At 44.3% G+C, this 27,050-nt stretch overlaps 1 protein-coding gene across 1 annotated transcript in view; it reads left to right on the top strand.

Moving 5' to 3' along the window:
* The first annotated feature begins 15,024 nt into the window (after window positions 1-15,024).
* Window positions 15,025-27,050, top strand: part of SUSD4 (sushi domain containing 4) — a 362,690-nt gene continuing 350,664 nt past the window's right edge. The window contains exons 1-2 of the mRNA XM_006898056.1: window positions 15,025-15,154; window positions 15,720-15,893. Coding sequence (XP_006898118.1) covers window positions 15,755-15,893 — 139 coding nt within the window. The 5' untranslated portion in view covers window positions 15,025-15,154; window positions 15,720-15,754. The remainder of the gene's footprint in view (window positions 15,155-15,719; window positions 15,894-27,050) is intronic.

Below are 27,050 nucleotides of genomic sequence, written 5' to 3'. Positions count from 1 at the left end.
GGGGTAGGTGTGTCAGAGACAATAAGATTGGCACAAGATAGAGCAGAGTTTAGAGCAGGGTACAGAGCATCATTATGAGTCACAGGTGACTTGACAGCACATAACAACAACATCAAGATTTTTAAATATTTAAATTTGTTTTTCACATCAGATCTTTCCCATTTATTTCTCTCCTGCCTCCCTCCATCCATCAAATTGTGCAGTTGTCAGTAATTCTTATCTTTATGATGTTATTGATTATTTATTTGCCAGGTTAAAATATTCAATCTATGGAGTGAACCACTCACTCTACTGGAAGTCTTCTCTGGAAAATTTGCCTTTCCTAAGGTCCTTCAAGTTCTCTCTGTTCTGCACAGAAGCCCTCCAGGAATCTTGCCTTATTGTAGTCCCCTGTCCCAAACTCTATTGTCCTCTTTTGTTTATTGCGTGGTTGAGTGGTATGAGACCAGGTGCTGCACTGGAGCAGTTTTTGTCTAGGGGGTAGTGTTCTTTCTCTCTCTCTCTCCCTGCCTCCTTCTATCTCTTTCCTCCCTCCCTCCCTCCCTTCTTTTTTCTTTCTCTCCTTCCTTCCTTCCTTCCCTTTCTCCCTCTCCCCCTCCCCCTCCCTCTCTCCTGTCCTTGAAGTCCGCTCTCTCTCTCTTTTTAAGCTCTCTTTTTTTGCAGCTCAATGTGCTAGTTGAGAAAGCTGAAGAAGTCTTTCTATGGCTTGTGGCTCTGTGTCTCAAACTCTATTGTCCTGTTTGGTCCCTGGGATGGCCCTGGGCCACTACAGAGGCAAAGGAGCATGAAATGGAGGGACCTGTCCCCAGGGAAGTTTCAGTCCCATCTCCCCACAAGCAGCCTCAAAGGTTCGCTTTGGGTGGCAGATTCTCTCCTGAAACTTAATGTCTCCAGTCAAGGGGTAACAAGCAACGAGGAGGGACAACGGGCAATGTGAACAAAAGACACGTGGTGGGGCTCCGCAGTGTCTTTCAAAGAAATGTCCTAGGAGTGTTGACTCAATATGAGGTTCTGTCTTTGTTTCTAACCACCACTATGCCTGCTCCCAGTGAGTCAATTCCAATTCACAGTAACCCTGTGAATTCGTAGGACAAAGTCGAGGTGTCCACAGGGCTTCTGATGTGGTTAATGGTTACAGATGCAGACTGTCACATCTGTAACCCGTGGGTGACTATTGGGTACAAAAAGCTAACTTTTGGGTTAGCAGCCAAATGCTTTAACCACTGTGTTACCAACTCCATGAAGGCACCCCAATTCATTCCTAAACACAAATACACTAAACTCTAGCCACAAGTGGCTGTCTACAATGTCACAATCGGGACATTATGCCTTAATGTATTCCATATCTCCTGTTATCATTTCTATAATTCTCTACCTGAAACATAAAAAATAATCTTAATATAAAGCCTACTTTAAAATCTACCTGGTTTTTTTTTGGGGGTGTGTCTACCTGTAATGTACTCTGCAGTGGTAAGTCTGTTTCTCACCCTTCCATTATTGTTTCCAAACCAGGTGGGCAAAGTCAAGGTGTGTTGTGGTTGAATGCAAACTTAACTCATCTGGCTACTTCTTTCAATTCAGATAATGCTGTTCATAGGGTCCTAGGAGTTATAGCATACTTGATAGTATCTATGCTGAAAAACAATGGTGTCAGTTTGAAGACTAAGGTGCATCTGATCCAAACCATACTTTTTTTTAGTCACTTGCTGTGCATCTGAGAGCTGCACAATGAATAAAGATGACAGAAGAAGAATTGATGCCTTTGAGCTGTAGTGTTGCAGAAGAGTGCTGAAAATTCCATAGACTGTGGAAAAAACAAACAGATATGTCTTAGAAAAGGTGCAGCAAGGACAGTGGGGCAAGGAGGCAGGGATGGTGAAACTTTGGTTCATATACTTTGGATGTGTTCCTAGAAGAGGCCAATCCCTGGAAAAGGACATCATGCTCATAAAGGTGGAGGGTCAGTGCAGGAAGGAAAGATGCTCAACAGGATGCACTGAAACCGTGAGTGTAACAGGGTGTTCAAGTATGTCAGAGATGGTCAGGATGCCACAGGATAGTGCCAGGTTCATATTCATGGTTGAAAGGGTTGCTATGAGTCACAGCAAACTCAATAGCACCTAACAACAAGAAGGAGCCTAGAAGTAATCTTGGTAGCATAATGTGTAAAGTATTGGGCTGTTTAACTAAAAGATCAGCAATATTCAATATAAAGATGGGCAGTGTCCTTTCATAAATAAATCTTCAGAAACCCAATGAAAGATCAGAATTAATTCATCGGTAGTGTGGAAGGAAACTTATGTCTCAGCAGTCCAGCGCTCAGCTGCTATCCAGTAAGTTGGTGGTTGGATTATACCTAGCAGATGTTTGGAAGAATCTGGGGGCTAGTGACCACAGATTCCACTCTACAGGGCAGCTCTGTTCTGGTACATTGAGTTGAAATGTATCACAATCCACTCTGACAGCATCTAAAAATTGTTGTAGATTGCCTTTGAGTCAAGCATGACTCATAGTGACCCTATGAACAAAAGGCTTGAAGCCCCTCTACAACTATGGACATTTATCAAAGTTCATAGAGTTTCTGGAAGCATGTTATTTAGGAAGTAGATGCCATGCCTACATCTAAAAATAGCAGGATATAAAAATTAATACCTAGTCCTTGCATCTTGTGAACTTTGATATACCTAGTAGGCAGTAGCAATTGCCAAAAGAAAGGTACTAAAATATTGGGGTCTTGACAGGTGAAATAAATCTTTTCCAAGATGAAGGGGTTGGGAAGAGGGATAGGGATGCCTCTCTCCCTCTTTGCATTCAAATGCAGCCTCTCATTCCTAGTATCTTCAGCAGCACTTGCCACATTACTATGTGCTCAATAAACATTTGAGCTAAGCTGTTGTTGTTATGTGCCGTCTAGTCGTTTGCGACTCATAGCGACCCTATGCACAACAGCCCTAAACGCTGCTCTATCCTGCGCCAACCGCACCGCCTCTGACACACCCATCCCCATTAATCATTGAATCAATCCATCTCATAGAGAGTCTTCCCCTCCTGCGCTGTCCCTCCACCCTCCCAAGCATGATGTCCCTCTCCAAGGACCCGTCCCTCCTGGCAACATGTCCAAAGTATGTCAGACGAAGCCCCAGAATCCTTGCCTCCAAGGAGTAGCTTGGTTTAATCCTCTCCAAGATGAATCTGTTGGTTTTCCTGGCAGTCCATGGTACATTCAGTACTCTTCACCAGCACCACAGCTCAAAAGCATCCACTCTCCTTCTGTCCTCCCTAGTCATTGTCCAACTCTCTGATGCATAACAAGCGATTGCAATACCATGGCCTGTATCAGGCGCACCTTAGTCTCCAGAGAGACACTGTTGCTCCTGAGTACTTTAGAGAGGTCCCTAACAGCAGACTTTCCCATCGCGATACGCTTTTTGATTTCCTGACTGCTGGTGCCAAGAGTGTTGACTGTGGAGCCGAGCAAACTGAAGCTGTGAACAATCTCAATCTCTTCATCATCCATCCTGACGCTGCCAATTGGTCCAGTGGTGAGAATCTTTGTCTTCTTGACATTGAGCCTCAGTCCATACTGAAGGCTGCAGTCCTTGACCCTTCGCAGCAAGTGCATGAGGTCCTCCTCAGTTTCAGCAAGCAGGGTTGTGTCATCTGCATAATGCAGATTGTTAATAGATCTTCCACCAATCCTGATGCCACAATTCTCCTCATAGAGCCCAGCCTCTCGGATAATCTGCTCTGCATACATGTTGAAAAGGTATGGAGACAGGATGCATCCCTGGCGCACACCCTTCCCAATTTTGAACCATGCAGTGTTCGAAGAGGCGTCTTTCAAAGGTACCCTGGGAAAACCGCGGGAAGAGGCCCTTGGGGACAGCGAGGGTGTGCTCCTGGGCAGAAAGGAAGCTTGGGAGTGGCGTACAAGGTTTGAGCTAAGAGTGGATGGAAAGTGTTAGGAAGTGTAGTCTAGGTTTATGACCGAATTCTTTGAAGACTGATATAAACTTTGCATTTTTATGCATTTGTTTTGTGTTCACTTATTTTAGGTATTAGGTACTCAGTAAATGCCAGGTGACTCCACATCTGAGGTATGTCTCCTTCCCACCCCTTCTCCTGCATCATTATGCATTAGCCATCCTAAAGAAAATGTTCATGCTATGTTGACAGGGGCCTGAATGTCTTTAAGGGAGAAAAGGCCAGCAGATGGAAGATGAAAAAAAATTAAAAGGTTAGGAAAATGACATTTCTTGGGTAATTAACAATTGGAAAGTGTTTCTGGAAGCACACTGGGTTACATTTACCTGACTAGGACTGCTAGGAAAACAAACAGATTCGTCCTGGAAAGGGTTAAACTGGGTGGCTCCTTGGAGGCAAGGATTCTGAGGCTCCTTCTAACATACTTTGGACATGTTGTGAGAAGAGGCTGGTCCTTGGAGAGGGACATCATGCTTGGGAGGGTGGAGGGATGGCGCAGGAGGGGGAAGGCCCTCTATGAGGTGGATTGATTCAGTGACTGAGATAATCGGGATGGGAGTGTCGGAGATAGTGCGATTAGCACAGGACAGAGCAGAGTTTAGGGCTCTTGTACATAGGGTCGCTATGAGTCGCAAGTGACTCGATGGCACATAACAACAACAACCAGTCAGCTCAAGTGGAAAAGTTGACTTTAAGTGGTGGCACTGTTAAAACTCCTCATTAGTAACAGTTGTTTGGTTTAATTTAAGAACCAACTATTACTACACAGAGGCCAAGGTTTCCAATTAATGAAAATGTATCCTATTCAGAATTAAATAAAAAGGCTAAAGTCATAGAGAATATTTCTGTTACTGTTTTCCCTCTGTTTCTCCACCTCAGTTATCTAAATTTAAAGAACTAAAATGATATTCTAAGTATCAGATAGCTATGCCAGGCTCTTTCTGATGTGGCTGCTATCTCTGCATATTGAGATTATTTTAGTGAAAGGCTCCTCCATGAAGAATCCTTCTGGTTACAAAGTTGCCAGTTCGGGGTTTTGGAACCATAGAGTGGGAAGGAAAAGTCCATTGGCTTAGCACAAAGACAATGTTTTGTGCCTACTTAAGAAATAACTAGAAATTTGGGATCTTAAGAGCAATAAAACAAAAATCCTCACCACCAGGTCAATAGGCAGCATCATGACAGATGAAGAAAAAAAATAGAAGTTGGTAACAATTTCATTTTACTAGGATTCACAATCAACACTCTTGGCACCAGAAAATGTCCAATAAAAGGTGAATTGCAGAATTGACTATGGGAAAGGGAAGGGATGGGGAGGGAGGAAATTGTGCAGCAATGAATTAATGAATAAAAATACAACTTTTCTGCAAACTTCTATTAAAACAATAATGACAACAACAACAAAGAATATCAAAAGACAAATTACATTGGGAAAATCTGCTGTCAAGGACCTCTCTGGAGTGATAAAGAGCAATGATGCCAGTCTAGAGACTAAGGTGCACCTGATTCAGGCTAAGCTCTTGTCAATTGCTTGCTATGCATCTGAGAGCTGGGCAATGACTAAGGATGACAGAAGAAGAATTGATATCTTTGATATGGGGTATTAGAAAAGAGTATTAAATATACCATCAACTTACAAGATAACAAACTGGTCTGTCCTGGAGAGAGGGAAGCCAAGATGCTCCTTGGAGGCAAGGAATTTGTAATTCCAACTTACATACTTTGGGCATGGTGCCAGGAGGGATAAAGACATCATGTTTGGAAGGGTAGAGGGTCAGCACAGGAGAGGAAGACCCTGAATGAAATGGATTAATACAGTGACGGAGGCAATGGGATCAGGTGTGGTAGATATGGTGAATTTGGCTTAGAATAGGGCAAGGTTCAGAGCCTTATTCATAGGGTTGCTATGAGTTGTAGTGGACTTGATGGCACACAACAACAACATACAGTTTGAATTCACCAGCTGTTCTGAGGGAGAAAGATGGACATTAGTCTCCCATGTTTTTTACTGGCTCTGAAAACCTGCTGAGGGTCAGTCTGTTCCAAATGTCTATTGACCTTTCCCTGGCCAGAACAAAGGAAAGGGGGGGGGGAAACAACAATCTATAGAAAAACTTAGTACAGAGCAGTAATAAATCACACAAACCTCAGCCTCCACAACTCTGAGATCACAAGGACTAGATGGTACCCAACTATCACCAACGGACACTGTAAAAGAGATCCCAGTAGAAGAGAGTGGGTAGAGCAGAAGAAAGCAGAATACAACAATGCTCAAAATTGTAACAAATAGCAGGCTCACTGGCACAACAAAGACAGGTGGGACCTTTGAGACTATTGCCTGTAGTCACCCTTTGAAACTGGAACACAACTTTGTGGCTCAATTTTCAGCCAGATGGTAACAGTAGGGAGACACTCACTCCTTAGACATACCAACAATACAATATTTAAAGGCCAAGATATTCCTGAGGGTAAAACCCAGAAATCAGACGGGAGTAGGAAAGAAGGATTATGAGGGAAAACAGAAAGAATGTGGTTATACTGTGGGTGTTGTAATGAATGTTATGACAGGAAATGGCTATGAGTGGTTGAAGGGAAAGTCAATTTGCTTTGAAAACTTTTACTCAAATCAAAGTGTTGTTGTGAGCCATTGAGCTGCACCGACCCATATCTGATCCTTCAGATGCAGTTTTCAAAGGCAATTAATCACAAAGGAGGAGAGTGATCATCTTTCTCCCATGTAGCAGCTGGTGGATTTGAACTGTGTGCTTTTGGGATTGCAGTGCAGCTTCTTACCACTAAGCCACCAGAGCTCCATAGGATGATAGAGTAAATGACTTAACTTTCATAATTGCCTTTTATGTAAATCATTCTGATGAGTTAATACAGTTTTTGTGGTTTTACCTGTCATGTTCTGATTAATGAATGATGTTTGATACCTTTCATGTATCTAAGAACACATGAATCTTTCATGTATCTAAGGATCAGCCATGCCTGGCCCCTCTACTCACTCCCCCCCCTCCCCATTTTCCTGCTTATCCCTTTGTGATATGTACAAGCCAAACTTCCCTGTGTGATTTTTCCCCCAGACCTTCTTTAATATGACCCACCTTCTCAGAAACTTTACATTTTGGCACTTCCAAAGTCACATTCTAAAATCCTTTCTTTTCCTTTATCCTTATGAGGCCAACAACCCCTGTAGCCTTTTCACAGATTGTTCCTCTGCCTAGAAAACATCAATTCCTTTCCAGCTCCCAATCCCAACACACACACCTGTATCTCTACTCACACAACACATGTGTCTATTCCAGAAGTTCAACCCAGTGTAGTCCCTGCTATGTGACTGTGGGCCATCACTTATCCTGTGACACTGTAATTACATGCTTATTACTTAAAGATTTTGTCCTTTCCTTTTTGTCTTCCATATCTAACAGGATGACTGAAACATGTCAAGTATCTGGTATATGCATTTTGGGTAGCTGGGGGAAAGGATGAGGGCCACGTGTATTCTGTTCTCACTCCAGCCCCTGAAGCATGTCTCCCCAGAGACATATGTATAGTCTTTCCACAGCTTTGAAAAGTCAGCATCTGCACCCAGACACAGCATGCAGCACAGTGTGAGAATCTCTGTTGACTTGCTAAGTGGTTCATGGTTAACTACATGCATCCCTGGATGGGCAGAATCAAGGACACCAAAAGAGAAGAGAGAAGATCAATTGATTTGAGTTTCAGAGAGAGGGTGGTGGGGGAGGAAGATCCTTCTTTCATATATATATATAAAGTATTAATTGCTTAATAATTTAAGTAAATAAAATAAAAAGCATTGATTACTCAATACTTTGTGTTCCAGCCATGATGCTTAACATAATGGGGCCAAGCAGATCCATACTGTTCTTGCTCTCTAAGAATTCATGTTCTGTTGAGAGGCCTGGGCAGGCAAGCACCACGCAGCAACAGTGCACTCAGAGAAGGATGACCACATGCATGCAGGGCGTGGGCGGCCCTTTACAGATATCATATCTGGCATTTAGGTTTCAGTAGTACTGAGTTCAATATTTCTGAGAAGATGAGGTTGGCACAGGATAGAGTAGGTACAGGTTGCTGTGCATAGGGTCACTATGAGTCATTATTGACTTGATGGCATCTAACAACAACCACAACAACACGGAGATGCAGTGTAGTATCAAAGCTGAAGAAAAGGCTTGGGGGGTGTCGGATGCTCAGGAGGGAGGATGAAAGGGTTCCAGATCACATAGAAACATTGAGTGGAGTGGACTGGAGATGATGCTATATATACATCCACCCAGTTTCCTGTTCATTTATCATCGCTGCCTTTTCTTTTCACAGTCTTCTGGGGATTTCTCTTCTGTTCTGAGACACAGTGAAATCAGTACCAAAGTCTCTAAGGCCCATCTGAACCAGGCTTTGCTTGACACCACTGACTTCATCCCCTCTGAGTCTCGACACCATTCATTCCTCTCCAGCCAGGCTGACTTCTTTCCTGTCTCCTGGATGTGCTCCCACCCAGAACTCTGCAATCCCCTTTCCACTCAGAGGTGCCTCTGAAAAAAGTCTGCTGTTGATCTCCTTCTGAAAGTCTTGGGATCACAGAACTGCTTCCACATGACACAAGCAGCCACAGGCCACAGTCAGCACAAGGACATTTAGCTTTTTCTTTGTGATTTGGTTTCTGTTTCTACAGTCAAGAGATTTGGAGACGTATTGCACTGGGAAAATCTGTAGTCAGAGGTCTAAGAAGTAATGATGTCAGTTTGATTTTTGTGTATGGTGTGAGATGTGAATCCTGTTTCAGCTTTCTGTAGATAACAGTCCAGTTTCGCCAGCACCATTTGTTGAACAGGTTGCCATTTTGCCATTTGACAGGCTTTATTTTCTTGTTGAATATCAGTTGACCATAGATAGCTGGGTCTATGTGTGGGTTCTCAGTTCTGTCTCATTGGTCTATGTGCCTGTTATTTTACTAGTACAATGTTTCTTGATTTTTGGTTTTTTTGCTACTGCTGTGTAGTAGGTTTCGAGATCAGGGGGTGCTTTGCTTTCCACTTCATTTTTGTTTCTCAGAAGTGTTTTGCTTATTTGGGGTCTCTTGCCTCTCCAAATAAACTTGACAATTTCCCTTTTAATCTTGAAAAATGAATTTGGTCTCTGTATTGGGATTGCATTGAACATGTAGATTGTTTTTGGTAGGATTGTAATTTTCACAATGTTGAGTCTTCTTATCCATGAACAGGGCACATTTCCCCCATTTCTTTAGATCTTTTATTATGTCTTGCAGAAACGTTCTGTAGGTTTTTTTTGTATAGGTCTTTTGTGTCTCTAGTTAGGTTCACTCTCAATTATCTCAATTTGTGGTTGGCTATTATAAATGGTATGCTTTCTTAGTTTCCCTCTCTGAGTTCTCTTTGTTACTGTAGAGGAATCCCACTGATTTCTGGATATTGATCTTATATCCTGCAACACTACTAAACTGGCCTACTAAATCTAACAGTTTTATTGTTGAATTTTTGGGGTTTCTGTGTACACTATCATATCATCTTCATACAGCGATAGTTTAACCATCTCTTTGCTGATCTGGACACCTTTTATTTCCTTTTCTTGTCATATTGCCCTAGCAAGCACTTCCAATTCAATATTGAATAGAAATTATGTCATTTTGAGGATTTAGGTGAAACTGATTCAGGCCACAGTCTTTTCAGTCACTTGTTGTGCATCTGAGAACTGGGTAATGACTAAAGATGGCAGAAGAGGAATTGATGCTTTTGACCATGGTGTTGGAGAAGAGTGCTGAAGATCCCCTGGACAGCCAAAAGAATAAAAACATTTGTCTTGGAGAAAGTGCAATCAGAGTGCTCCTTGGAGGTAAAGATGACAAAGCTTCACCTTACATACTTTGGGCATGTTACTAGTTGAGGCTATTCCTTGGAGAGGGACATCATGCTTGGAAAGATGGAGGGACAGTGAAGGAGAAGAAAGCCCTCACCCAGGTAGATTGACACAGTGACTGCAGTGATGGGCTTGAGTGTGTCAGAGGCTATAAGGATGACACAGGACAGCACAAGGCTAGGATAGGATGGTTATTCATAGGGTCACTATGAGTAGTATTCTACTCGATGGTACCTAACAACAAAGAGGATGACTGACAAACATGGCAGGTTTCCCCAAGAAATGCTCAACAGGACTGGATGAACACTAACCAGAAAGCATACAGGATCTCAAACAAATATTGGGTGTTTGGATCAGATAAATCTGGATGTTTCTTTCAGTTCTGATACTTGCTGTACATTCTCTAGTCGAATAATGGATTTGAATTTTGTAGGAATATGTGCATAACTATAAACATTTTTTAACTCTGTTTATTTGATAGCTGTAAGAAAGACTTAGAACATTTACTAGAGGGAAAAATATACAACAAATATATAAACTTCAGAGAACAACTGTGTGACCTTGGAAATGTGCCCACAGTGAACCAGGCACACCAAGGTACGTGCTTTAGCTGGAACAGTCACACGCTGCTCAACATCTTCAGCGTATTCAATGGAAAACTACCTTCTCAATTTTCCAAAGCAACCTGCTGAGCTTGATTTATCTGCAACAAGCTTATCTATATGAGGAGAATTTGTTAAAATTACTCTCTATGAGAGTCAGTATAGTAAAAGCTATGATTTTCCAACTACAATCCGTATGTGAGATTTTGGGAAAGCTGAAAGAAGTAAGGGGTGATTTGGTAGCAGTTTCTGAAACATGGTTTTCATGTCCACAAATTGCTGCCGAATAATGTAATGGTACTTGTTACAGCAGAACACTAACAGGAAAGAGCCAGAAATCCAAGTGGAATTCAAAAGGGGATGTAGAAGAAGGGATGTCATTGTAGTCAGATGGAGCTTGGCTGGAAGTAGAGAATGCCAGAAAGATGTTTACCTGTATTTTATTGACCATGCCATGGCATTTATTAATATTGTGAAGAATGGGAATTTCAGAACACCTCATTGTGCTTATGTGGAATCTGTATAGAAAGAGGCAGTCATTCAAACAGAACAAAGGGTTATTGAGTGGCTTAAACTTTTTTCAAACAGTGTGTACTAGGGTTGCATTCTTTCACTGTATTTATTCATTGTGCAAATTAAACAAATAATACAGAAACTGGGATATGTGGAGAATGAGGCACCAGAATTAGAGAACTCATCCACAACCTGCAATATGCAGATGATACAATATTGTTGCTGAAAGTGAAGAAAACTTAAACTATGTACTGATGACAATCAAAGACCTTCAGTGTGGATTAAAGCTCAATATAAAGGAAACAAAAATCCTCACAACTGGACCATCATAAAAGGAGAAAACATTGAAGTTGAGGATTTCACTTTACTGGGCCCCACAATCAAGACCCACAGAAGCAACTATCAAGAAATGAAACACACTGAGCAAATCTGCTGGAAAAGGTTAGTATTTAAAATGTTATAAAACAAAGTCATCACTCTAAGGACTAAGATGCCAATTAATCTAAGCCATGACTCATTCAATCATCTCACATGCAAGCAAAAGATCAACAGTGAACGGAGGAAATGGAAGAATTGCTGCAGTTGCATTACAGTGTTGTGGTGAGTATTACAGCCAGTGATAATGGTGTTATCATTGGCAGGTGCCATCGAGTTGTCTGAGACTGTAATCCTATGAACAACAGAACCTTGCCTTATTTTGCACCATCCTCATCATCGATGATATGCTTACTCCATTGTTAAAGTCACTGTGCTAAGTCATTTGGTGGGGCTTTTTAATTTCTCTGACTCTTGTCTTTTCCCAAGGTCTGGCCTCTCTTGATTACATGACCAAAGTATGTAAGACAACAATTCTGACTCACTGTCCCGTGACTTCCCCTGGTTGCCCTCCCTCCAACCCTTGCACTTAAAGTGTCCTGGGTGTACTTCAAGACAGACTTGTTTGTTCTTTTGGCTGGCCAAGGCATATTCAATACTCTTTTCTAACATCACAATTCAAAAGCATTGATTCTTCTGTCATTCTTATTCATTGCTGTTGTTCTGTGTCATTGAGTGGGAACCAAGTCATAGCTGACTCCCCATTGGTTTTTCTGAGGCAGTTAATTGCAGGGGAGTAGATTGTCCATCTTCCTCCTCAAAGGTCGAAGCCTTTGGGTTGACAGCACAATTCTGCCAAGAGCTCTAGGGCACCATAAACTGCACAGAGAGATGGCATGCTTACTCTCAGGGGTTCATCCTCATCCTCATCCTTCTACAACCTTGAGAAGCAGCACAGATTACCCCTGGATTCTCTAAAGCTTCCTCAGAACCTCAGCAGAGTTTTGTGAATGAGGCAGCTCTGGTGGTCTAGTGCTAAGAAGCTGCTGTGCCACAATTCCAAAGGCACATCGGTTGAATCCATCAGCCACTGGAGGGAAAAGGATGGGGAGTCTCCTCCAGACTAATTTACTGCCTCTGAAAACCCGCTGGAGGGTCAGCTATGGGTCGGTTCGACTCAATGGTGCACAACAACAAAAAGACAGGGTGAGAGGGAGCTCTAGTGGCCTAGTGGCAATGAACTGCACCGCCAACAGGAAGATATGCAGAATTCAAATCCACTAGCCTCTCAGTGGAAGGCAGATGGGACAAACTCCACACCAGAAGCTTCCAAATAAAAGAGGTTGTTGTTGTTGTTATGTGCCATTGAGTCACTTGCGACTCATAGTGACCCTATGTACAAGAGCTCTAAATGCTGTTCTATCCTGTGCCAACCTAGCCATCTCAAACACACTTATTCCCACACTCAAACGCACTTATTCTCCAGTCACTGAATCGATCCATCTCACTAAAGATCTTCCTCTCCTTCGCTGCCCCTCCACTCTGCCAAACATGATGTCCCTCTCCAAGGACCAGTCCCTCTTTGCAACATGCCCCAAATATGTCAGAGGAAGCTTCAGAATCCTTGACTCCAGGGAACACTCTGGCTTCACCCTCTCCAGGACAAACCTGTTTGTTCTCCTAGCAGTCCATGGTATATTTAACACTCTTCTCCAGCACCATAGCTCAAAGGCATCAATCCTCTTTCTATAAACCCTATTCACTGTCCAACTCTCTGATGCATAGCACCTAATTGCGAAGACTATAGCCCGGATCAGGCGCACCTTAGTCTCCAGCCTGACATCGTTGCTCTTCAGTACTCTTGAGAGGTCCCTCACAGACGACTTTCCCAATGCAATTTCTTTTATAAGAAACATAAACGCAGGCTATACACATGGGTCTCACCTGATGGTATGCATAGGAATCAAATATATTACATTTGTGGAAAGACTCGGTGGAGAAGCTCAATATCAGCAGTGAAAACCAGGCCGGGTGCTGATTGTGGCACAGACCACCAACTACTCATATGCAAGTTCAAGCTGAAGTTGAGGAAAATTAAATCAAGTCCATGTGAACCAAAATTTGATCTTCAGTCTATCCCACTTGAATTTCAAAACCATCTCAGGAACAGGTTTGAAGCCTTGAGCACCAATGAGCATAGACCAAATGAGCTCTGGGAGGATATCAAGAAAATCATGCATGAAGAATGCAAAAGATTGTTATAAAGGCTGAAAAAGAAAAGACCAAGATGGATGACCGATGAGACTCTGAATATTGCATTAGAGCCCCGAGAAGCCAAAGCTAAAGGAAGAAACCAAGAAATCAAAGAGCTAAACAGAAAATTAAAAAAGGCAGCCCGGGACGATAAAACAAGATACTATAATGAAATGTGCAGAGAGCTGGAGTCAGAAAATCAAAAGGGCAGACCTCGCTCAGCGTTTCTTAAGCTGAAGGAGCTGAAAAACATTCAAACCACGGATGGCAATACTTAGGGATACTTTGGGCAGTATATTAAATGATCCAGAAAGTATCAAGAGAAGATGGAAGGAATCCACAGAGTCACAGTATCAGAAGGAATTGGCTGACAGAAGAATTTCATGAAATGACACATGAGCAAGAGCCTATGGTGATGAAAGAAGAAGTTCAAATTGCTCTGAAGGAATTGGCAAGAAACAAGGCTCCAGGAGTTGACGGCATACCAATTCACATATTTCAATAAACAGACACTGGCCTGGATGTGCTCACCAAGTTGTGCCAAGAAATTTGGAGAACACCCAGCTGGCCCACTGACTGGAAAAGATCGATATTTGTTCCCATTCCAAAGAAAGGTGACCCAACAGAGTGTGGAAATTATCGAACAATATCATTGATATCGCATGCAAGCAAGATTCTGCTGAAAATGATACAAAAATAAAAGAGGTAGAACATTTAAAAAGTAGAGAACGTGGTTTCCGTAAGCTTGGCTCCAAGGCAAGGAGCAGACCTTGGCTTTTGGGGGTAACGGGCGGAGTGTAGTGTGGTGGTAGTGACCCATAGCTGACCTTCCAGCGGGTTTTCAGAGGCACAGGAGGAGACTGACCATCTTTCCCTTGCAGAGCTGCTGGTGGATTCGAATCACTAACCTTGGTGACTACAGACAGTTCCTCGGTTGCTGTTTCTGTCCTCGCCTTCCCAAGTTAACATGGTTTGTGAACTCCTCGGTGGGAATCCATCTCTGCTCTGTGCAACGCCACGCTGGGGCACCCGGGGACAAGCAGGCGGCCGGTCGGCGGGTGGCTGCATGGGGCCCAGCCTTCCTGCACCGGGAAAGGGGCCTCGGCGGCGCGCTCGCACGTAATTAACCGCGGCCGCAGGAGGCCCGGCGCCCAGACAGCTGCAGGCGCGCGGGTTTCCCATTGGCCGCGGCTCCAGGTCCTGCCGCGCCCCTTATCTCGGCGCAGCGCCGCCCGGAGGTGCCAAGCGCGTGTCCGGCGCGCGCTCCAGGGGCTCCGCGCCCACGGACCCAGCCCCGCCCCTTCGACGCCCCCGCCGCGCGCCCCCGAGCTTGAGTAGTGGCGCGCTTGCTTCCTCGGGAGTGCGCGCCCGGCTGCCGTCCTCCCCGCGCGCCCGCTGCTGGCCTGCGGGAGCCCGGGGAGGGGGACGCGGGCGGGGGAGCCGGGGCCACCGCTGCCGCTGCCGCCGAGGTTACTGTCTCGCTCCCGCGCGCAGTGGCGGCAGCAGAGGTCGCGCACAGATGCGGGTGAGACCGGTGGAGGTAGGAGATGGAGGAGGAGAGGAAGCTGCATGCATGAGACCCACAGGTAAGCCGGAGCCCCGGAAGGCGCTTTCCAGTCCGGGGAGGAGTGCGCAGGCCGGGGGAGGGGACTTGTTACTTGCTTGTGCTCCCCAAGAAAGGGATTTTTAAAAAATTTTTATTGAGAAGGGGATCGCGTGGAGAAATCTCTGTGGGGATGTGGCACCTTGGGAAAGCCTGAGAAGTAGCAGGGGGCATCTGGTGCCACCGCGCCAGAACCGCAAGAGTGAAAATGTGTAGGCCTCGAGAAAAGTGGCGGCACAGCCTTGAGATGCTGGCAGACTGTGGACTTTCCTGCCATGGTCACCACAGCAGAGCCACTGTGCGCCACCCTCTGCCCTCCCCCGTCCTCCATCCCTCCTGCACGCGCAGCATCCCGAGGCGACCGCTAGTGTTCTCTGCGCGGGGAGGGGGGGGCGGAGCTCGCCGTGGGAAAGGGGACGGGGCCGCGCGGGGGAGGAGTGAAATGGTGACCTAGGAGCCGGGGTGCTGGCTCCCAGGGTCAAGGCGGGGGAGCGTGGCCCGCCAGCCCGGGCAGCCTGGGACATTGACGCGTTCTCCTCCTGGTGCAGACGCTTGCAAGCCGGATGCCCTCTGTGGATGAAAGATGTATTATGGAATGAACCCGAGCAATGGAGATGGATTTCTAGAGCAGCAGCCGCATCCCCAGTTCCCCCCTAGAATCTTGGCTGTGATCTTGTGGTTTCAGCTGGCGCTATGCTTCGGCCCTGCACAGCTCACGGGTGGTGAGTGACTGATGGGACTGGGGGCTGGGGGGGGGCTAGAACAGTCCTGGCAGGGGGCACCCTGCTCCCCTGACATCTAGTAATACTTTAGGGATTGCCTGAGGGCTGGAGGGTCCCTGTATCCCAGCCCGGGCCCATCCTCTTTAAAACCTCCATAGCTTCCAGAAACTCCTCCCCCCCGCCCCGACACACACCATTGCCTACCCTTGGTTTAACTTGAACTTCCCACCATCTGGCCTCTCAAAAAGAGAGATAACAAATCCTGGCTCATTTGTTGCACACTTTGGTCAAGAGAAAGCAACAGTGGTGCCTTTGCGGTTGAAGATATATTTGTGACCTTCTGTTCCTTGCCTACCAGACAGATCTGGTTTCTCCACCTCAGATGTAGGCGAGAGTTGCAAGGGTGGGAAGGGTCAGGAACCATGGCCTGGGGAATTGAAGGACCAGTTTGTTTGAAAGTGAACTTTCTCTTGGGTTTTTGTGTGCACCAGTGTGTTGGGACAGGGAGGCAGAGGTTCCCCCTTCAGCTGTGTTTAGAAGATTACTTTGCCTACCTAGCACTGATTTACAGAGGAGAGGAAAAGAAGTCAGGTGGTCTTTTCTGAAGGGGATCTTTACTGAAATAAAATTAACAGCCTCAGCTTCTGGAGGTGCCTAATCTATAACCTGCTTGGTTTTGAGGGAGGCAGCTACGATTTGATTGTGGTAGAGGAAGTTCCTGTCAGAATTTCCAAGCCTGAGGATCTCCCAGCCTTCGTCATCATGCTTGTCAGTGCTGTCTGTTCCATATTTTCTGCAAAGCTTGCTCATGTGGACCTGGCTAAAGGATCATGTTTCCAGAACCATGTTTCTGGAACCGAATGACTGTTAGTATATAAATAAGTATATAAAGGGTAGAAAATAAAATGTTGGGTGATAATAAAGAAACCATTTTGAGTGTTAGAAATATTGCTGTTTTTAGAGCATTTGAAGGCACAGTTGGAAAATGCCAGTGAACTAGTAGGGATGAAGAATGTGCCCAACAAGTTGGGCTTTAACATGGAGTAATCAATAGCAAAGTATTCCATTTAGAAGCCTGCCTGGGATATAGAGATTCATGTGGTGATGTGAGTGCCTGGTAGAATTAGCCAAAAGACACTTTATGAGACACCTGGTTTTCCCCTTGTTTTGTGACAAGGAGTAACTTTTCTGGTACTTTTATTTTGAGAGACAGGCCTTCTCTTCATAAAAGCAAAGGTAGCATGTGCATCTGGCCCTGGCTCTGTCCTGCCTGGAACGTTACCTCTGCCTCATGGGTGAGAGAGCACCCTGGGCAGAGCAGGGTTGAGTGGGGCTGGGACGTTTTCACCCCCTTCCCTTGCCTCTCCCTTATCTGTCATCTCCACATACCAAATCCCTATGGTTTCCTATCTTTGTGGTTTCTTTCCCCCATGAAGATGACAGGTTAGTGTATCAGGGCTCATTCGCTTATGTCCTGACAGTTCTTATTGGCTGCATGAGGCATGGGTGGAGGCCTGCAGAACAGAACTCCGTGCTCTTCTATTGCTTTTTCCAGCGCTTCTTCCTCTAGGATCTCGAAGTCCTGGGAAGTGCAGGGCCCCTTTGCTGAAATCCCTGAAGTCCTATGCACCGCAGGGCTCCTTTGCTGAAATTCCTGCAGTGCTTCTCTTTCTCTTCCCAGAAAGGAATGCTTCACACAGACAATTCCAAACCTTGTGGAGGAAAGTTGCTGTTGAGTTGTGGTGTTGGGAAGAGTACTGCATATCTCATGGACTGCCAAAAGGGCAGGAGGAGCCAGTCCTTGGAAAAAGATGTCATCAGACTTCATGCCTGGAAGAGGAAGGAAAGGAGAGAGTGGGCATTGGCTCTCACCTCTAGGTCAGAGAACTCCTTTTGAGGTGCTCATGCACTGCAGAAGGTCTCTTGAAGGCTGAGAGTGAATTTTGGAAGAATATACACAATTTCAGATTCTTTTCTCTGACTAAACAGCTTGGGTCATAGAAGATGTTCTATGGAATTCTTTATATAAAGATATTTTCTGTCTCACATACTTCAAGCATGTTGTTGATAAGGGTCGGTTCTTGGAGAAGGACATCATGCTTGAAAAGGTAAAAGACAGGAAGACCCTCAACAAGATGCTTTGGCCTGGTAACTATAACAAGTAGGCTCTAGTGTATCAGAGATTGTGAGGATGTCACAGGGTAGAGCAAGGTTCAGATTCGTTGTTCATGGGGTCACTAGGAGTCTCAATCAACACCTGATGACAACAACCACCACCTTTCATCAAATGGGGGTAACCCATGTCAAAGCTCTACGACAGAATAAAAGCCATTTAGAACGGTCCTTTTAAAACCTGAATGTGCACATTTATCATCTGAAGACCTTGTGAAATGCAGATTCTCATTCATTCATCCTGAGATGGAGCCTATGAATCCATACTTCTAACCAACACATGGTAGAGGTTTTTGCTACTGGTCCACTGAGACCTTACTTTGATTAGTAAGGCTTTAGACAAAGCCTTTTTTAAAAGAATTTGGCTCCAATGCTGTACTTGCTGTCATCGCTCTTAGTCACCAAAGTCAAATGCCATTGGTGGACGATGCCTCCTGCAGTACCCAGTGTCTGGGTGTACGTGGAGCTGAAAACCAGCCCTCAGAAAGAGCTTCTTTTAATTTCTTTTCCATCCATGGAAAGGTGCATATTTTATAGACATTGTCTGAAATGTGGACTCCCACTTTTGATTACTTTCAATGGAAAAGGAATGCTGCAACTGCAGGATATAATGGTCTCAGCTGGGGGGGGGGAAGACATGTGTCCAATACCAGCATTATAGGAAAAGCTGTAATAGGAAAGGAACATGATCAGAGGAGGGAAAGAGAGGAGGGAAACCTCCCATCAATAACAAGCTGTGGTGCCCTAGAAAGCTACAGATTTACTTCAATTCTTTTGAGCAGCCCCTAGAGATTTCATGAGCTCCAGACGGCCTGAGGTGACTTGTGGGCAGCCCTCTCCTGGTTGTCTTTTGTAAATTAGGGACAAAAAGAGTCCTCCTCTGGGTCCTCCATGACCAAATAATCAGAGAGGATGAATTCTGGGTTTTTAGGGAGGTACAATAAGACTTTAGGGGGTCACTGTGTAAGGCATGGTTTCAGCTGTTCATTTCCTCCTCCACCGGTGGCCAGCTGGCCAGCTGAGGGCTGCCTGGAGTGGAGTGTCCCACCAGGCATGCCTGAGGACAGCCAATGGTTTACTCTTTAAGTCAGTCCTTGGAGGCCGACTCATTTGCACATTCCTAAATGACCCTCAATGAGATCAATTGATACAGTGACTGTAACAATAGGTTTAAGTATATCAGAGATGATGAGGATGGCACAGGAGACGGCAAGGTTCAGATCTGTTGTTCATAGGATTGCTATGTGTGTGTGTTGTGTACCATTGTGTCAGAACTGACTCATAACTGACCTTCAGTGGGTTTTCTGAGGCAATTTAATTGTACAGGAGGAGATTGTCCATCTTTCTACCATGGAACAGCTGGTAGCTTTGAACCACCTGCTTTCAGGATTGTAACACAGCTCCTTACCACTAGACCACCAGATCTGAGTCGTGGTCAATTCTGTGTCACCTAACAACAACAAATGATCAGAGGTTCAAGGGACTTGACGCCTAGCTTTGCCTCTTGATTGCTTTGGGGCCTTGGGAGTCTCAGTTTTTGAGTCTATAAAATGAGGTTGCTGCTGAGCTTTTTGTGTGAGGTTTGTGTGAGGGATGGAAATCAAGTTGTTCTTGTTAGGTGCTGTCGAGCTGACTGACTGATGTTGACTCATGTACAAAAGATCAGAATCTGCCTGATGCTGCACCATCCTCACAACCTCTTCTGTGCTGAAGCCCACAGGTGCAGCATTCTGCCACCGTGTCCCTTGAGAGTCTTCCTCTCGCTTGCTGGCCCTCTACTTTTCCAAGTATGATATCCTTTTAAGGACTGGCCATCCTGACAACATGCCCAAAGTGCATGAGATGAAGCCTTGCCTCTAAGGAGCGCGCTGGCTACATTCTTTTCCAAGACAGATTTGTTTGTTCTTTTGACTGTCCATGGTATGGTATACTCCTCACTAACACCACAATTCAAGGACATCATGTAGGTATTTAGTAAATAACTTCTTGTGGCAGGGAGATTTTGCTTTAATCTTCATACTTTAACTTCATTAACTCAGTGAGTATTACTGAGTATCTCTCCTCACCTTGTGCTAAGTACTGTTGCATATATGCTGCTTTTACCTGGAAGAACTCTCCTTTACATTTGACTTTTTTCCCCGAGTCAACTAATTTTAAGTTCCACCTTAAATGCCACCATCTCTTTACTTTTTCCTTGGTTAGTAAGTTTTCCTGTTGCCTGGACTCTTCTCTTTCTGCTGTTGACATTGTTGGTGTCACTGAACTAGTACTCACAGCGACACGCTGAATAAAGCTCTGCACCTGGCCCTATTATGCACCGGCCCCACGGTCTCTGTAATAACTGTAGTAGTCATCATGTCAATCCATCTCATTGAGGATTTTCCTCTTTTTCTCTGACCTCTGTCCTTCCCACATGATATCTCTCTTCAAGGACTAATTCCTCCTGAAAAATACACCCAAAGTAAGTGAGAGGAAGTTTCACTATGGTTGTACTTCCTTCAAGACAGGTTTGTTTGTTCTTTTGGCAGGCCATGGGGTAGTCAATACTCTCCACCTTCTATCACAGCATAATCTTATTGCCTAAACTGTAACCGCATTGGGAGGCAAGACTCGGGACATTATTCTTTCTGATGCATCAGACACCCAGTATCATGTAGTGTGTCAGGAACTACGAGAATATCTCAGGATAGGTCAGGGTTCAGATCTGTTGCTCATAGGGTTGTTATGGGTCATACTCCACTTGACAGCACCTAAAACAACAACAAACAAAAACAACATCATATGATTTAATGAGGCATTAGTGGTTCAGGATGAATTCTTATCTGTTTATCATATAAGAGACCCATGTTCGAGTCCCAGTAGTACCTTGTGCAGCCACCAACTCTATGTCCAGTCTCAGCAGAGCTTTTAGGCTAAGATGGACAAGAAAGAAAGGCCCAGTGAGCTACAGCTATTAAAACAGTCTGTGGACTCTTCAGCCAGTCTCAGAGAGAGTGCTGGACCAGCAGCAGTTCCTTCTGCTGTGCAGGGATTTTTGAAGCTGCTAAATCTTCACAACAGCATTACTTATCCTGCAATTTCAGGTAACTCGCTCAGCATATCTTAAGCTCAAGGAACTGAAGAACAAATTCAAACCTAGAGTTGCTATAATCAAGGATGCTTTTGGCAGAATGTTAAATGATCCAGGAAGTATTAAAAGAAGATGGAAAGAATATACTGAGTCACTATCGAAAGGAGTTGGAAGACACAGAAGAATTTCATGAAACAACATATGAGCAAGAGCCTATGGTGATGAAAGAAGTAGTTCAGGCTGCTTTGAAGGAAATGGCAAAAAATAAGGCTCCAGGAATAGATGGTATACCAGCTGACATTTTTCAGTTAACAGATGCTTCCCTGGATGTGCTTACCAAGTTGTGCCAAGAAATCTGGAGAACAACCACTTGGCCAACTGACTGGAAGAGATCTATATTTGTTCCTATCCCAAAGAAAGGTGACCCAACAGAATGTGGAAACTACAGAACAATCTCACATGCAAGTAAGATTTTACTGAAGATTATCCAAAAACGACTGGAACAGCACATCAACAGAGAACTGCCAATATTAGATGGATCTTAGCTGAAAGCAGGGAATACCAGAGGAATGTCTATCTGTGTTTCATTGACTATGCAAAGACATTTGACTGTGTGGATCATAACAAACTATGGCTGACTCTGAGAAGAATGGGAATCCCAGAACACTTGATAGTTCTGATGCGAAACCTCTACTTGGACCAGGCGACAGTCGTCAGAACAGAGCAAGGGAACACTGCATGGTTCAAAATTGGGAAGGGCGTACACCAGGGATGCATCCTATCTCCATACCTTTTCAACCTATATGCAGAACAGATTATCCGAGAGGCTGGGCTCTATGAGGAGAAATGTGGGGTCAAGATTGGTGGACAATTTATCAACAATCTGCGTTATGCAGATGACACAACCCTGCTTGCTGAAACTGAAGAGGACCTGAAGCACATACTGCAGAGTGTCAAGGACTGTAGCCTACAGTATGGATTGAGGCTCAATGTCAAGAAGACAAAGATTCTCACCACTGGACCAATTGGCAACATCAGGATGGATGGTGAAGAGATTGAGATTGTACACAGCTTTAGTTTGCTTGGCTCCACAGTCAACAGTCTTGGCACCAGCAGCCAGGAAGTTAAAAGGCACATTGCCATGGGAAAGTCTGCTGTTAGGGACCTCTCCAAAGTACTGAAGAGCAATGGTGTCTCTCTGGAGACTAAGGTGCGTCTGATACAGGCCATGGTCTTCACAATCACTTGTTATGCATCAGAGGGTTGGATAATGACCAAGGAGGATAGAAGGAGAATTGATGCCTTTGAGCTGTGGTGCTGGAGAAGAGTATTGAGAATACCATGGACTGCTAGGAAAACAGATTTGTCCTGGAAAGGGTCAAACCAGGTGGCTCCTTGGAGGCAAGGATTCTGAGGCTCCGTCTAACATACTTTGGACATGTTGTGAGGAGAGACCGGTCTTTGGAGAAGGACATCATGCTTGGGAGGTGGAGGGACGGCGCAGGAGGGGAAGGCCCTGTATGAGGTGGATTTATTCAGTGACTGGGATAATCGGGATGGGAGTGTCAGAGACAGTGCGATTGGCACAGGACAGAGCAGAGTTTAGGGCTGTTGTACATAGGGTCGCTATGAGTCGCAAGTGACTCGACGGCATATAACAACAACAACAACAACAACAGGTGTGCTCTGAATTGTGGGCTCTGTTTTTTGTACTCATCTGTCCTTTGTGGAAAGCATCTGTAAGTCACATCCTCCTCCAGCAGTTTAAATACAAGTATAAGGCTTGCCTAAAATTATTTCCTCACATACATGAGATTTTATTTATTGATAATTGATGGGTGATTTCCCAAGCCATGTATCTTTTCCCTTGCCTTGTTTTGAAAGCTCTTTTGGCATTTTATAATTCAAACAGCATGCACAGTAATGTTGATGTGTGCTTTCAAGTTGAAACCAGCTCATAGCTAACCTTCCAGCAAGCTTTCAGAGGCAGTTGATCGAATGGGAGGAGATTGCCCTTTCTTCCATGGAGCCACTGGTGGATTCAAACTGCGTGTCTTTGGAATTGCAGTGCAGTTTCTTACTATTCAGCCAGTAATCTTGTTGTTGTTATTGTTGTTATGTGCCATTGAGTCACCTACGACTCATAGCAACCCTATGTACAACAGCCCTAAACCCCGCTCTGTCCTGTGCCAATTGCTGTCTCTGATACCCCTGATTACCCCAGTCACTGAGTCAATCCACCTCATAGAGGGCCTTCCCCTCCTGCGCTGTCCATCTACCTTCCCAAACATGATGTCCCTCTCCACGGACCGGTCCCTCCTTACAACATGCCCAAAGCATGTCAGAAGAAGCCTCAGAATCCTTTCCTCCAAAGAGCAGACTGGTTTAATCCTTTCTAGGGTAAATCTGTTCATTTTCTTAGCAGTCCATGGTACACTCAATACTCTTCTCCAATACCACAGCTCAAAGGCATCAATTCTCCTTCTATCCTCCCTAGTCGTTGTCCAGATCTCTGACGCATAATAAGTGATTGCAAAGACCATGGTCTATATCAGATGGACCTTAGTCTCCAAAGAGACACCATTGCCCTTCAGTACTTTGGAGAGGTCCCTAACAGCAGACATTCCCATCACAATATGTCTTTTAATTTCCTGGCTGCTGGTGCCAAGAGTGTTGACTGCGGAGCCGAGCAAACTAAAGCTGTGAACAATCTCAATCTCTTCACCATCCGTCCTGATGCTGCTAATTGGTGCAGTCGTGAGAATCTTTGTCTTCTTGATATTGAGCCTCAATCCGTATTGGAGGCTGCAGTCCTTGACCCTCTGCAGCAAGCGCTTCAGGTCCTCCTCAGTTTCAGCAAGCAAAGTTGTGTCATCTGCATAACACAGATTGTTGATAGTTATTCTATGAATCCTGACACCACAGTTCTCCTCATATGCAGCCAGTAATACTGTGTCCAAATAGATAATTGGGATCATGACCTGTGAGTTGAGGAAAGAAATGACAGAAGAGTAGGCTTTTGAGTTTGCTCCAAAGAAATTTTTATTTTAGAAAACTAATTGTAGTACCTGTAACAGATACGTGATGTACGTTCCCATAAAGCAGATACGTACCTGGATGTTTCAGGAATTCTGCTAACCTCAGTGACTGTAAGATCTGCACATCACTTATCGGGTCACCATTACAGAAACAAATAAACAGTTCCTAACTTGTGGCTGTGAGAAAAAAGAAAAACACATACTAAAATGTGACGAGCTTTATCGTCTGAGTAATGATAAAAATTACACATTGTTAGTAATAAGGAGAGGGAGACTCTGGGTGAGATGGATTGATACAATAACTGGGGCGATGGGGGTTGGTGTGTAGGAATTAGTGAGACTGGTTCAGGATAGGGAAGGGTTCAGAGCTGCTGTACTAGGGTCGCTATACTTCACAGGTTACTCAATGGCACATAACCACAACAACATACTATGACAGGTTTGGAATCAGGAGTGGCATCCACTTTCTAAATAATGCCTCCAGAAACTCTATGAACTTTGATAAATGTTGATAGTTGTAGTGGGGCTCTAAGCCTTTTGTTCATAGGGTCGCTATGAGTCGTGCTCATAGAAGGCAACACCAACAATACTCATAAGCATAGAGTGTGACTGTATACCGACGCTGTTCTCCCCACCACTGATCTTCCATCACCTCCCTCTTTCCAGTAACTTTGTGAGGTAAAGGGTGCATCGCCTTTGAGTTGATCTGACTCATAGCTGACTCTGCCAGCAGGTTTCCAAGGATGTAAATCACACGGAAGGAGGGTGCCCATCTTTCTCTAAAGAAGTTGCTGGTGATTCATACAGACATACTGGCGTGGCCCTCAGTGAGCACAGCTCCCCAGGGACCACATTCCCCCCCATAGAATGATTATCCATCCTCATCTTATAGAATAAGATCTAAGGCTCAGAAAGACTTAATAATATACAAGGGCACCCAGCTTTAAGTAGGCGTAGTGACCCAGATTGTTGTTGTTAGGTGCCATCAAGTTGACTACAATTCATAATGACCCTAAGAATAGCAGACCTGAGTTTTGCTGTGTTCTGGACCTTCCTCATGTTCCCCCTCATGCTCAAGTCCATTGTGGCAGTCACTGTGCCAGTCAATCTTATACCTCGCTCAGCATGATATTTGTCTCCAAGGACTGATTCCCCCTGAAAATATGCCTGAAATATTCTTTCTTCATACCCATTCAATCTGTATGCTGAGCACATCATTTGAGAAGCTGGACTTCATATAAATATTGTGACATTCAGATTGGAGGAAGACTCATCAAAGCCCTGTGTTAATGCAGGTGGCACAACCTTGCTGGTTGAAAGCAAGGAGGACTTGAGGTGCTTGCTTTAGAAGACCAAGGACTACAGCCTTCAATATGGGTTACATCTCAACATCAAGAAAACAAAAATCCTTACCACTGGACCAATAGGCAACATCTTGATAAATGGAAAAGAGATTTAAATTGTCAATGATTTAGGGTTACTTAGATCATTTGTACCAGTAGTCAGGAGATCAGGAGATATACAACCTTAGGAAAGTCTGTTGTCATGGACCTCTGTGAAGTCCTGAAGAGCACTGATGTCAGGTGCATCTGATTCAAGCTGTGGCCTTTCCAATCACCTGCTGTGCATCTGAGAGCTTGACAGTGAATAAGGATGACAGAAGAAGAATTGATGCCTTTGAATTGTGTTGGAGAAGAGCACGGAATATCCTATGGACCATCAGAAGAACAGAGAGTCTTGGAGAAAGTACAGCCAGAGTGCTCCTTAGAGCAAGGAGAGTGAATCTTCATCTCACATACTCTGGGCATGTTGCTAGGAAAGGCTATTCCTTGGAAAGAGACATTATGCTTGGGAAGATGGAGGGTCAGTGAAGGTGAGGAAGACCCTCAAGAGATGGATTGGCACAGTGACTGCAGCAGTGGGCTCAAATGTGTTAAAGGTGGTGAGGATAATGCAAGATAGGACGAGGTTAGGACCCGTTTTTCATACAATTTCTATGAGTCATACTCAACTCGATGACATATAAAAACAACAGCAACAACAAGTGAGATGAAATTTCACCTTCCTTGTCTCTAACGAGCGATCTGCTTGAACTTCCTCCAGAAAGGATTGGTTTGTCCTTTTGGCAGTCTATTCAGTTTTCTTCAACACTATAATTCAAAGGCATCAATTCTTCAGTCTTCCTTATTCAGCCCAGCTTTCAGAGGCCTAGGAAATCACTGAAAATACTGTGTCTTGGATCAGCCTTTAAACTGATATCCTTGCTCTTTACTACTTTGGAGTGGTCCTTGACAGCAGATTTTGCCAGTGCAACATGTCTTTTGATTTCTTGACTGCTGCTAGTATGGTGGTTGATTGTGGATCCAAGAAAAGTAAAATTGTTTGTTAACAACGTCAGTCTTTTCTCCATATAAAATTATATTGCCTATAGGTCTAGTGGTGAAGATTTTTGTTTTCTTGATGTTGAAATGTGATCCATATTGAAGGCTAAAGGTTTTAATCTTCTGCAGTAAGTGTGTGAAGTCTTTTTCACTTTCAGCAAGCAAAATTGTGTCATCTGCAAAACACAGATTGTTAATGAATTTTCCTTCAATCCTGATGCCACGTTATTTGTCATATAGTGCAATTTCTTGAATTATTTGCTCAGCATTTAGATTAAATAGTTATGGAGGAAGGGTACAACCCTGACACACATCTTTCCTCATTTTATACCATTTTGAACACACGCAATGTTACTTTGTTCTGGTAACAGTTCAGTCAACAGTTTCTTGGTTTATATCTAGAATATATATGTATATATATATATCTAGAGTTGGAAAATCAAAAGGGCCAAACTCGCTCAGCATTTCTTAAGCTCAAGGAACTGAAGAACAAATT

The sequence above is a fragment of the Elephantulus edwardii genome, unplaced genomic scaffold (genome assembly GCF_000299155.1).
Source record: "Elephantulus edwardii isolate Elephantulus edwardi_28Jun2011 unplaced genomic scaffold, EleEdw1.0 scaffold00218, whole genome shotgun sequence".
NCBI classification, from domain to species: domain Eukaryota; kingdom Metazoa; phylum Chordata; class Mammalia; order Macroscelidea; family Macroscelididae; genus Elephantulus; species Elephantulus edwardii.
The sequence above is the reverse complement of the archived record's forward strand: the minus strand, read 5'-3'. Positions and strand labels throughout refer to the sequence as shown.